Source organism: Aulostomus chinensis, chromosome 3 (genome assembly GCF_037954235.1).
Source record: "Aulostomus chinensis isolate RoL2024-O1b breed Wild chromosome 3, RoL_Achi_v1.0, whole genome shotgun sequence".
Taxonomy (NCBI): domain Eukaryota; kingdom Metazoa; phylum Chordata; class Actinopteri; order Syngnathiformes; family Aulostomidae; genus Aulostomus; species Aulostomus chinensis.
This window is the reverse complement of record NC_141322.1, coordinates 32,522,659-32,535,873: the sequence shown is the minus strand read 5'-3', so window position 1 is coordinate 32,535,873 and position 13,215 is coordinate 32,522,659. Positions and strand designations below refer to the sequence as shown.

Sequence of the window (13,215 nt, the reverse complement as noted above, 5' to 3'; positions counted from 1 at the left end):
CAAGGTTAAGGCCATGTCTCTACCCCCTCATCGTCCCTATGATTGCGCCATTGACCTTCTGCCGGGCACCACCCCTCCCAAGGGGCGCCTCTACCCCCTTTCTGGCCCTGAAAGGGGGGCCATGGAGACCTACATCAAGGACTCCCTGGCAGCTGGTCTCATTCGACGATCTTCATCTCCTGCTGGCGCTGGCTTCTTTTTTGTGGAAAAGAAGGACAAAACCCTCAGACCTTGCATTGATTACAGAGGCCTCAATGAGATAACCATAAAGAACAGGTACCCTTTGCCACTCATGTCATCAGCTTTCGAAATACTCCAGGGGGCCAGGGTCTTCACTAAACTGGATCTACGCAACGCATACCATTTGGTCCGCATCAGGGAGGGGGATGAGTGGAAAACAGCGTTCAACACCCCCACAGGCCATTATGAGTATCTTGTCATGCCTTTTGGTTTAACGAATGCCCCTGCTGTCTTCCAGGCTTTAGTTAATGATGTCCTGAGAGATATGCTGAACCACTCTGTTTTCGTTTATCTAGACGATATTTTGATTTTCTCCAAGTCTTTGGAGGAGCATATTCGTCATGTAAGGGCAGTCTTGCGACGACTTCTGGAAAACTCCTTGTTTGTCAAAGCTGAGAAGTGTGAGTTCCATGAATCCTCGGTCACCTTCCTTGGGTACATTGTGGCCCAGGGTAGTCTACAAATGGACCCCGATAAGATTTCAGCTGTAACAGCCTGGCCCGCCCCTGAGAATCGAAAACAGCTACAGCGCTTCCTGGGTTTTGCTAACTTTTATCGCCGCTTCATTCGTGGTTACAGCACGGTAGCTTCCCCCCTCACAGCCCTTACCTCATCCAAAATCCCATTCTCCTGGACCCCTGCAGCCAATAGGGCTTTTGAAACTTTGAAGGCACGCTTCACCACCGCCCCCATTCTGCATGTCCCTGACCCTGAAAGACAGTTTGTGGTTGAAGTGGATGCCTCTGATGTTGGAGTGGGGGAAGTGTTGTCTCAACGCTCAGCATCTGACCAGAAGCTCCACCCATGTGCCTTCTTCTCTCGCCGACTGAACCCTGCAGAACAGAACTACGACAATGGTAACAGAGAATTGCTAGCGGTAAAACTAGCTTTGGAGGAATGGCGGCATTGGCTGGAGGGAACAAAGGTTCCGTTCCTTGTCTGGACAGATCATAAGAACCTGGAGTACATCCGCACAGCCAAACGCCTAAATTCACGTCAAGCCCGCTGGTCACTCTTTTTTACACGCTTCAACTTTTCTCTCTCCTACCGCCCAGGGTCCAGAAATGTCAAGCCCGATGCTCTGTCCCGCCAATTTTCTAAAGACAATTCCCCTGTTGAGACCGCCCCTCTTCTGCCCCCTTCCTGTCTTGTTGCCTCCCTTTCCTGGGACATTGAAGAGAGAGTCAAAGCCGCTTCAGTCAACCAACCTGGACCAAGCTCTTGCCCCCCTGATCGTCTTTTTGTACCCGCTACCTTAAGGTCAGAGGTCTTACAGTGGGCACATGCATCCAAGCTCACCTGTCACCCTGGGGCACACAGAACCAAGGGGTTCCTGTCTCGACGGTTCTGGTGGGCCACTATGGATGAGGATGTGCGTGAGTTTGTCAAAGCCTGTCCGATTTGTAATCAACACAAACCATCTCATCAAGCTCCTGCTGGTCACCTTCATCCACTCCCCATACCCCATCGGCCCTGGTCACATATATCCCTGGATTTTGTAACTGGTCTTCCTCCCTCTGAAGGTAACACCACCGTACTCACCATAGTTGATAGGTTCAGTAAGATGGCACATTTCATTCCCCTTCCCAAACTCCCCGCTGCTAAAGAGACTGCGGAACTCCTCCTTCAGCATGTTGTTCGCCTTCACGGAATCCCTGCCGATATAGTTTCTGATCGAGGCCCCCAGTTCACATCCATTTTTTGGCGAGAGTTCCCTAGTTTGTTGGGGGCCTCTGTTAGCCTGTCCTCAGGTTTCCACCCCCAGTCAAATGGCCAATCCGAACGAATGAACCAAGATATGGAAACCACTCTCCGCTGTCTGGTGTCATCAAATCCCTCATCCTGGTCTAGACAATTGGTTTGGGTAGAATTTGCCCACAACACCCTGGTCAGTTCAGCCACCGGTCTCTCCCCTTTTCAATGTTCATATGGGTATCAGCCTCCTCTGTTCCCTGCCCTTGAAAAAGAGGCTTCTTGCCCTTCTGTGACCACTTTCATTCAGCGCTGCCAACGCACCTGGACACAAGCCCGCAGTTCCCTCCAACGCTCTGCTGATCGCTACTCCACTTCTGCCAACCGTCATCGATCACAAGCCCCTGCTTACCGGGTTGGACAAAAGGTTTGGCTTTCCACAAAAGACCTGCCTCTCCGTGTCGAATCCAATAAATTGGCACCCAGGTTCATTGGTCCATTCCCCATCGAAAGGATAATAAACCCCGTAGCAGTGAGACTTACGCTCCCTCGGTCTATGCGCATTCATCCCACCTTCCATGTTTCCAAAACCAAGCCTGCTCCAGAAAGTCCCTTGGTTCCTCCAACACCTCCTCCTCCCCCTCCTCGCATCATTGAAGGTGGCCCTGTGTATGCTGTCCGTCGCCTCCTGCGTTCTCGCCGCCGAGGGCGAGGCATACAGTTTTTGGTTGACTGGGAAGGTTATGGCCCTGAAGAAAGGTCTTGGGTTCCTGCCTCTTTTATTGTTGACCCTCAACTCATTACTGACTTTCAGCAGAAGAACCCTGATCAGCCCTCTCTCACTTCCACCACGGTTAACTCTCGTCGATCTGTCCTCTCTCAACAGCATCACCTTTTTCCCCCAGTGCCACGTGATGGAGAGGAAGAGGAACCTCAGGACACTCTGGAGACTCTGAACTCTCAGGATGACATGGGTGGGACGGATGTTCCAAATGATCAGGATGGCTCTCTTGCCTGGACTCCCTCCCACCCCACCCCAGACATGGAATGGTCTGCTTCTCCTGAGTACTAGCCCCCCACCTGGTTCCCCCTCCTCCCTCCCTCCCCTGTTTTGGGATGTCGGGAGCCGTCCCTTGAGGGGGGGGTTCTGTCATGGTTTGCAGTTTGCAACACTAGTTTCTCCAAGGCACCCTGAATGCATCACCTTTCACTCCCTCAGCCAACCTCCTCTGCCAATCAGTCTCTATCACCTGCACCTGTCCCATAGCTATTTAGGTCTCCCTCTCCCTTCATTCTCTGCCAGATTGTTATGCTTGATGCCCAACTCTCCAGCGTTTTTCCTTGGACTGACTTCCCGGCTTCGACCCTGCCTGCTTCGACTACTCCCCCCTGCCTCAGCCCTGGTAACCACTTCTGCCTTGATTCGCTGCAAGACTGCCTCTGTTTTTGCCTGCCCATTATTGTGGTTACGTTCCTGGCATCCTTGGAATAAAGGCCATTACCGATTCAACTTCTGTTGCTCTGTGTGTTGCATTTGGGTCCATAACCCCCACTGTTTCACATAGTTGTAATGAGTAAGCCTGCATGGTCCTGAGATCCCGGAGCCATGTCATCTGGAGGGTCCAGCGTCCAGACGGTCCTGCCTGGTTGGGGCACCCATGACAGTGAGGTCAATGACCCAGACAAAGGGGGATCCAGCAAAGACCTTAAAAACAGAACAGTAGAGGATGATGGCTGAGTCTAGGGGATCATCTGAATGGCTACAGCCCAATTGGGCCCCCAGCTGTCTTGGATCCTGACCCAGGTCTCATATGGTGGCTGACCACTGCATGTAAGAACCTCCCCATGGAGACAAACATCTTTGACTCGTCAACACAGAAAACAGCGGAGCCAGTTGGTGGTGTGTCTGAGGAGATGCAGCGGCGATGAGAGTGACAGCTTGGAGCCCATCGGTGGTCACATGTTTTCTTGTACTGTTAAAGTTGAGTCTTTTCTTAGCCAGATGTTTGTCACTGCTGACACTGTTGGTTGTGCGGGTTGAATCACGCTGATGACTATTAGGGTTTTTATGGCAACACAAAAACTGACCTCCAGTCCTGAACCCCCATGAGCCATCAGGAAATCTGATCATTAATAGTCTGCCGAACTTTAGTGTGATTGGCTGTGTCAGATGGTGACATCATCTCACATAAACAAACAGCATTGTGGGAAGTGAGCAGCACCAGGAATTCTGGGAAGAGGAAACCGCTTCTATCTGTCTGAACCTCAAGGACATCATGCCCCCGGAGGATTCTGGGAGAAAGGAAAATGGCTGATGTCAAACCTTCCAGCTGGCAGCAACAGGACGAGAAATTCCGGAAATGGCTGTTCACACACTACACAATTGGCTGCCATCCAACCTCCACAGTAACTGTGTGTGTGTGTGTGTGTGTGTGTGTGTATGGGAGGCATGTATATGTATGATATATATATCAGACTGGAACTGATGTGGACATGGCGCCAACACACACACATCTCCATTGTGTGAGAGCATGACAAGAACAATGGTACTGAATTTAGCCGCACAGGATGTTTGTGAAAGACACCACAGTAAACAGGAACACACACACACACACACACACACACACGCGTGTAGGTTAATACTGATGATCTCAGTTTCAGTTAAACTTCTTTCAGTTTCAGTCAGAATGAAAACATCCACATTTCCAGTATAAAATCCAGACCGCTGTCGAGTAGGGCAGGCACACTTGCTTTTTAACCAGGTGTTCATGTGGACCAAGACTGGGTTGTAAGTGGGTACGTTGAGATACATAGCAGCTAGCGAAAGCTAGATGTGGATTGAAAACAGCCTCAGCTAACCAATGTTTGCTGAAAGTGCTAAGGCTTCAAAGTGCAGTCACCCAAATCCCAGTTGATGAGGGAGCTGTTAGGGCGTTGGTGATACAGGATGGATGTCAGCAGGTTCCCTCAACCTGCTTGAGATGAAGGGGGAAGGTGGAGGACGCGTGACATGAGAACATCTGAGGTGCCCTAACTGGACAGACACTTCAGTCCAAGGTGACAAAAGTGGCACCATTTGTCATGACTGTCACCGGTCTGTCCATCTGTAGACAGATAATGCCCCCTGCGGTTTTATTGGAGGAACTGCATTTCTTAAGCGACAGATGCCACCTGCTCGCTAGCAGGCCAACAAGTGGGAGAAGGAGTTTCAGTATCTTTAGCCACCCAGTTGTGCGGAACATGTGCATGGAGCAGTAGAGACAGGACAGTACTGCTGGTTAGCCTCTTAGGATTTGCTAACACAATCTTCATGTAGGCTCTTTGAAAACAACCACAAATGGGTTTGTCATGAGACACGCAACAGAGATAGGAGCTAAATGGGCTGGTGTTCGCCCTGCTGCAGCACAATGCAACGATGCTTCATATGGACCCTGTAAACATGCCTGTCACCTAACACCACAGCCATGTTCCACATGCTACATGCCATGCTAAGCTCACCATGCTGCCTCACTCGGGGCTACCCGCCATGGAGGCCTGCTGGATGTTAAAAAACACACTTTTATTGAGTAGATCGCATCATTTGGACGGTCAGGCTGGCTCCCCGTCTCACAGAAGCTGATGTGGGATCTTGAACGTGTCACACAAACAAAGACAGGAAAGAAGTCAAACCCAGTTTTAAGCAACTGTAAACACTGATTCTGGTGACACAAACACACACACACAATGAGAAAGGAGAAACAATGAAGTCAAGTACAGAGAGAGAGAGAGAGAGAGAGAGAGAGAGAGTGTGTGTGTGTGTGTGTGTGTGTGTGTATGTGTGTGTGTGTGTGTGTGTGTGTGTGTGTGTGTGTGTGTGTGTGAGGGATGGAAATGTGTGTCAGGTCAGAGTTGTTGTTACCTTAGTAACCTTCATACCAACACACAGATGTTCTGAGGTTAGTATGTTAAGTGTGATGAAGACAAAATGTTGACTGAACATTCAGTGGAACAAACCCGATTATTGATTATCAGCTGGTTATTAGCAGGCTAACAGTAAACATGGTCATGGTGAGCATTAGTCTCAGCCTCCAGCTCAAGGCTGTACAGCTGCTAGCCTGATATCAGGATGCTCATGAGGATTCTTGCTTCCTCCTATCATCATGAGGTTTTAAGGCTAGTGAATCTCCTGCTCTGCCCTCACGCTGGTGACCTTCTGGGTTCATGTGGTCATGTGGGCCCATGAGATCCAGCAGCTGCCTCGTCCCCTAGGACGGTACCACTAAGGTCAGCCTCCCTGGGTGGTCTGCTTTCCCTCAGTCTGGCTGTCTCAAAGTTCTGTCTCCCTCGGTTCGATCTTTTGGTGCTGCCTGTTGTGTCACAGACTTTTCTCACTCACTCACAGCAATGGACTGGCATCAGAATTCAACTGCAGCAGCTGCTAACACTCACTGATCACTTGTTCAAAGGGTAATAAATCAAGATTTCAAAGAGGAAACCTGAAGCATTATAACTCATCATGTCATCTTTCATATAATTTCACTCAGAGGGGCCCCTTCAGAGACATCTCTCTCAACTTTGGCATCCAGGCAGCCAAAGGCCAGACTGTCCCTACGCCCACAAACCCCCAACATCCCTCAGCCTCAGTTCTGGTTCTTTGTTTAGTTTTGCTAAGCCGATGTCAGCTTGCTAACATGCAAAACTAATAAGATTGACATTGTGAACGTTGGAAGAGTGTTTCTCAAACTTTGCAGGCCATCAATTACAAGTCCCCAAAACATGAATCAGTCCATCACAAAAGTGTATTTCAAATTATCTTTTAATCAAGCGACAGCTTTACAAGTCGCATTTTCATTATTATTATTATTATTATTATTATTATTATTATTATTATTATTATTATTATTATTATCATTATCATTATCATTATTGATGTTGTTAACATCAACATTAACATTGCCTTTGTAAAATTAATTTGAAGGAGTGGGAAGGGCAAGATGGCGATAACCAGGAGAAGATGTGCTTCTTTACGAGAAGTTGAAGCGTTTTGAGGGGACGATGAAATGATACATGATAGAGTCTGAAGTAAAGAAAAGTAAAACAGCAACATTCAAGATGGAAGGCCAACAATGAGGTAGAAGGTCATAGATTTCCTCCTTCCTGCTGTCTGTGTTCAAAATTTTAACTTTACTGGCAATCATCTGCTGAATTCAGTGAGGCTGTTCTCAGCTCCATGACTCGACTCATAGACGCTACATGTTAACCAGCCCTCCTTAACTAATGCTACAACTCATTAGCTTATGCTACCGTTCAGAGCTGCATATACTTGATTTCATAAGTGTAACATCATCTTACAAAATCACTAAATGCATGACTTAAAGACAACAAATGCACTGTGATTTGGGCTGCGTTCACAATTAATAATTCAAACAATTCAGAGAGTGTTAGACGATATTCACATCTGTGCACCTTCAGTTTCAGTTAGCTCACTAGCCACTCGTGTATGTAGCTTCAGTTTCAGAGCTACTTCACTAGCTACTCATGCGTATGTACCTTCAGTTTCAGAGTTAGCTCACTAGCCACTTGTGTATGTACCTTCAGTTTCAGAGTTAGCTCACTAGCCACTTGTGTATGTACCTTCAGTTTCAGAGTTAGATCACTAGCCACTTGTGTATGTAACTTCAGTTTCAGAGCTAGCTCACTAACCACTCGTGAATGTAGCTTCAGTTTCAGAGTTAGATCACTAGCCACTTGTGTATGTAACTTCAGTTTCAGAGCTAGCTCACTAACCACTCGTGAATGTAGCTTCAGTTTCAGAGCTACCTCACTAGCTACTCATGCGAATGTACCTTCAGTTTCAGAGCTACTGTAGCTCACTAGCTACTCATGCGTATGTACCTTCAGTTTCAGAGGTAGCTCACTAGCTACTCATGCGTATGTATCTTCAGGTTCAGTTAGCTCACTAGCCACTCATGTATGTAGCTTCAGTTTCAGTTAGCTCACTAGCTACTCATGCGAATGTACCTTCAGTTTCAGATCTACTGTAGCTTACTAGCTACTCATGCATATGTACCTTCAGTTTCGGAGCTAGCTCGCTAGCTACTCATGCGTATGTATCTTCAGTTTCAGTTAGCTCACTAGCCACTCGTGTATGTAGCTTCAGTTTCAGAGCTAGCTCACTAGCTACTCATTCGAATGTACCTTCAGTTTCAGAGCTAGCTCAGTAGCTACTCATGCGTATGTAGCTTCTATGTTAGACTTAACTTGCCAGCTACTCATGTCTGGTTGCACGGTGCTCCTCTGTTTGAGCTACTCGCAATTTGAAGCTCCTTTGGCATTTGTTCCGGTGCTGACTGTGGGATTTTGTGGCTGTGAATGTGTTGACATTTTTTTGTGTTCTAAACTGTAACAAAAAGGAAAATTTTCTCTCAGTATATGATGGACAATGATATAATTTGAGTCTTTGAATCTGTGTAGCTTCTGTGGTAGCTATAGCTCCCTAATGACTCATGTTAGCATTAGCTCCCTGCTCTGGTGTGCTGGTTCTCGCTGTCATGGCTGAGCTTGCAGGGACCTTCTGACAGCTGTCTTCTGCGGAAACTCACTAAAGTTTTTTCAGTAAAGTTGTTAGCAGCAGTGTTGTGGATGGAGGTACAGCCCGAGCTCACGGCATTAGCCTTCATATAGCATCCTAAGCTCTACTGCTAGGTAAAGTGCAACACGTTGTGGTGAACTTTTGATCTTACCAGTCCAGTTTAAAGAATTCTACACTATGACATCCCTACTAGTTGCGGACCAGAGATGCTGGAAACGGTGCCAGGAAACGTTGTGCCACGCAAAAGCTGGGATTTATAAAACCTGACTTAACGGGAAAACCTGAGGGGGTTTGTAAACTCTGAACCAGGCAGATGACCATTTTGGAGGTTAGGGTTGGAGTGATTCCAGATTCTCTTTGTGTTCTAATTAAGATCTGAAACAGTCAAACATCTCCAGCGTTGACACCACATGAGCCAGAATGGCTCGATGAAGATGTTTGAGTTTGGAGTTGCATGAGGACAGGATCCATTCTTGACCGAACTAACATCTGCTCACACATTCACCGCCAGAGCAGAGGAAGCCATGATGCCAAGATCACATGAGAACGTTACAGAACCGGCGTTCTAGTCGGATGCTGTGACATCACCTTCATCACCCTGGAGTTTTAGTGTGTAAAATCACTGCAGTGAAAACAGCAGCACACACACTCCCATCATCTTCATCCCTCCTCTTCATCACTTCCTCCTCGCAATCACGTTCACCACCTCGAGGATGAGCTACGTTTCACCTGTTGAACATCTGTATCAAATGATGTCAGGACGCCACTGATTGATGACATCATGTTGTTACTGTGTTGTCATCCGGCTGACGCTGCCATGAAACTAACAAGAACGAGTCGCTGCTGCTGCGGGACTTCCAACAAGTTAGAAAAGCGGAATTTCACGTCCGAGAGGAATAAGGCAGGTGAGGTGGTCGTCGGGCTTACCTGCGTCTGGATGAGGGTCTCTGCCGCGGGTCTGGTTCTCCCGGAGGCTTGGCGGACAACTCAGCATCCGCTCCTGAACTGGTGCTGCCTTCAGGGCCCCCCCGGAATCGTTCCCGCTCGATGGACGTCACAAGTTCCAAACATGACGCAGAAGTTTTGTAGCGACAAGAAAAGCAATTCCATACAAGCGACTTTGAGCATAATTCACACAAATGAAAAGCCTTTATCGTCGTTGTGGAGCAAACAACAAAACTGTAGTGCAACAGTTGTTAAATACATGTACGAGGTTCTGGGCATAACAAAGAGTTCATAAAAATAATTAAGAACAAAGAAAACTATCCACAAGTGTGTGTGTGTGTGTGTGTGTGTGTGTGCGTGTGTGCGTGCGTGCGTGTGTGTGTGTGTGAGTGAGTATATACACACACATACATACACAAAATTGCAACAAGTAATTCTCTGAATGTTCTAGAATCCATCGAAAGAATCGAACCACCACGTGACATGGTGCATCCGACCTCACCAGACATGATAGAGCAAAACATATGATGTGTAACTGTCTGTCATGGACCAGAGCGCCCCCTGGTAGCGAACGATGGGTAATACAGCAGCTTCAACGGCCAGATATCAACAGCTGTCACCCGTCAGAGGCAGTTAACTAGTCTTGGATTTACCAACCCTAATAATAACAAACAGCTAGAAATAATAGAAAGAACTAAGAGGGTTCACCACACCACCGGTGAACTTTGACCCCTAGTTCTTGGTGCTGGGGTACTAATTGAAGAGTGAGGGAGGTGGTCCCTGATGATTTCTGGATTTTAAATGTAGGAGCAACTTCTGCTGCCTCCACTGAGTGGAAATGTGATGGAGCTGTCGATCAGGTGAAGCTGTTCGGTCCATCAGACTAACTTCCTGTGACCACTAGGCGGCGCCATGACTTTTGATTCAACTTCACAGTAACCCATCACCAAGTTCTGCTGGTGGATTCTGACCTCATCTGAGATGATGAGGTCGTCAGTGTATGAACAAACATGTTATTGCCTGGTAAGCCCGAGTGGTGCTATGACTCAATGGACCGCAAAGTAACTGCTGCCACATAACCAGAGATGTCAGCCCACGTTCGTGTGTCAGTGTTCACGTGTTAACATATCAGTGTGTTCATGAGTTAACATGTCCATGTGTTCATGTGTTAACAAGTCAGAGTGATCATGTGTTAACATGTCCATGTGTTCATGTGTTAACAAGTCAGTGTGTTCATATGTTAACATGACAGTGTTCATGTGTGAACATATCAGTATGTTCATATGTTAACATGACAATGTGTTCATGTGTTAACATATCAGTATGTTCATGTGTTAACATGACAATGTGTTCATGTGTTAACATGACAATGTGTTCATGTGTTAACATATCAGTGTGTTCATATGTTAACATGACAATGTGTTCATGTGTTAACATATCAGTGTGTTCATATGTTAACATGACAATGTGTTCATGTGTTAACATATCAGTATGTTCATGTGTTAACATATCAGTGTGTTCATGTGTTAACATATCAGTATGTTCATGTGTTAACATATCAGTGTGTTCATGTGTTAACATATCAATGTGTTCATGTGTCAGTGTTCATGTGTCAGTGTTCACGTGTTAACATGTCAGTGTTCATGTGTTAACATGTCCATGTGTTCATGTGTTAACATATCAGTGTGTTCATATGTTAACATGACAATGTGTTCATGTGTTAACATATCAGTATGTTCATGTGTTAACATATCAGTGTGTTCATATGTTAACATGACAATGTGTTCATGTGTTAACATATCAGTGTGTTCATATGTTAACATGACAATGTGTTCATGTGTTAACATATCAGTATGTTCATGTGTTAACATATCAGTGTGTTCATGTGTTAACATATCAGTATGTTCATGTGTTAACATATCAGTGTGTTCATGTGTTAACATATCAATGTGTTCATGTGTCAGTGTTCACGTGTTAACATGTCAGTGTTCATGTGTTAACATGTCCATGTGTTCATGTGTTAACAAGTCAGAGTGTTCATGTGTTAACATGACAATGTGTTCATGTGTCAGTATTCATGTGTTAACATGTCCATGTGTTCATGTGTTAGTGTTTATGTGTTAACATATCAGTGTTCATGTGTCAGTGATCATGTGTTAACATGTCCATGTGTTCATGTGTTAACAAGTCAGTGTGTTCATATGTTAACATGACAGTGTTCATGTGTGAACATATCAGTATGTTCATGTGTTAACATATCAGTGTGTTCGTGTGTTAACATATCAATGTGTTCATGTGTCAGTGTTCATGTGTCAGTGTTCATGTGTTAACAAGTCAGAGTGTTCATATGTTAACATGACAGTGTTCATGTGTGAACATATCAGTATGTTCATGTGTTAACATAACAGTGTGTTCATGTGTTAACATATCAATGTGTTCATGTGTCAGTGTTCATGTGTCAGTGTTCATGTGTTAACAAGTCAGTGTTCATGTGTTAACATGACAAAGTGTTCATGTGTCAGTGTTCATGTGTTAACATGTCCATGTGTTCATGTGTTAGTGTTCAAGTGTTAACATGTCAGTGTTCATGTGTGAACATATCAGTATGTTCATGTGTTAACATATCAGTTTGTTCATGTGTTAACATATCAATGTGTTCATGTGTCAGTGTTCATGTGTCAGTGTTCATGTGTTAACAAGTCAGAGTGTTCATGTGTTAACATGACAAAGTGTTCATGTGTCAGTGTTCATGTGTTAACATGTCCATGTGTTCATGTGTTTACATGTCCATGTGTTCATGTGTCAGTGTTCATTTGTTAACATGTCCATGTGTTCATGTGTTAGTGTTCAAGTGTTAACATGTCAGTGTTCATGTGTCAGTGATCATGTGTTAACATGTTCATGTGTTCATGTGTTAACAAGTCAGTGTGTTCATATGTTAACATGACAATGTGTTCATGTGTTAACATGTCCATGTGTTCATGTGTTAGTGTTCAAGTGTTAACATGTCAGTGTTCATGTGTTAACATGTCCATGTGATCATGTGTTAACATGTCCATGTGTTCATGTGTTAGTGTTCATGTGTTAACATATCAGTATGTTCATGTGTCAGTGATCATGTGTTAACATGTCCATGTGTTCATGTGTTAACATGTCCATGTGTTCATGTGTTAGTGTTCAAGTGTTAACATGTCAGTGTTCATGTGTTAACATGTCCATGTGATCATGTGTTAACATGTCCATGTGTTCATGTGTTAGTGTTCATGTGTTAACATATCAGTATGTTCATGTGTCAGTGATCATGTGTTAACATGTCCATGTGTTCATGTGTTAACAAGTCAGTGTGTTCATATGTTAACATGACAGTGTTCATGTGTGAACATATCAGTATGTTAATGTGTTAACATATCAGTGTGTTCATATGTTAACATGACAATGTGTTCATGTGTCAGTGTTCATGTGTTAACATGTCAGTGTTCATGTGTTAACATGTCAGTGTTCATGTGTTATGTCATATGTTACAACGCTTATTCCTTACTAGTAAGTGTCGTGGGGGGTGGAGCCTATCCCAGCATCTACGGGCGAGAGGCAGGGTTCACCCTGGACAGGTCGCCAGTCCATCGCAGGGCCAACATAGAGAGACGAACAACCATTCACACTCACATTCATACCTACGGTCAATTTAGAGTATCAATCAGCCTCGTCCCCAAATTGATGTCTTTGGACTGTGGAGGAAGCTGGAGTACCAGAGAGAACCCACGCAGGCA

The 13,215-nt window shown here is 45.4% G+C and overlaps 1 protein-coding gene across 3 annotated transcripts in view; it reads right to left on the bottom strand.

Annotated features, from left to right (window-relative positions):
- The window catches only part of LOC147268698 (semaphorin-3D), a 37,801-nt gene extending 28,139 nt beyond the window's left edge, over positions 1-9,662 (bottom strand). The window contains exon 1 of one of the 3 annotated variants that reach the window (XM_086200488.1): positions 9,431-9,662. In XM_086200488.1, coding sequence (XP_086056614.1) covers positions 9,431-9,497 — 67 coding nt within the window. In that variant the 5' untranslated portion in view covers positions 9,498-9,662. Of the gene's footprint in view, positions 1-849; positions 876-5,430; positions 5,468-9,430 lie in introns of those variants that run through there. The other 2 variants (XM_086200489.1, XM_086200490.1) reach the window with 2 other exon arrangements.
- Between the last annotated feature and the right edge of the window lie 3,553 nt (positions 9,663-13,215).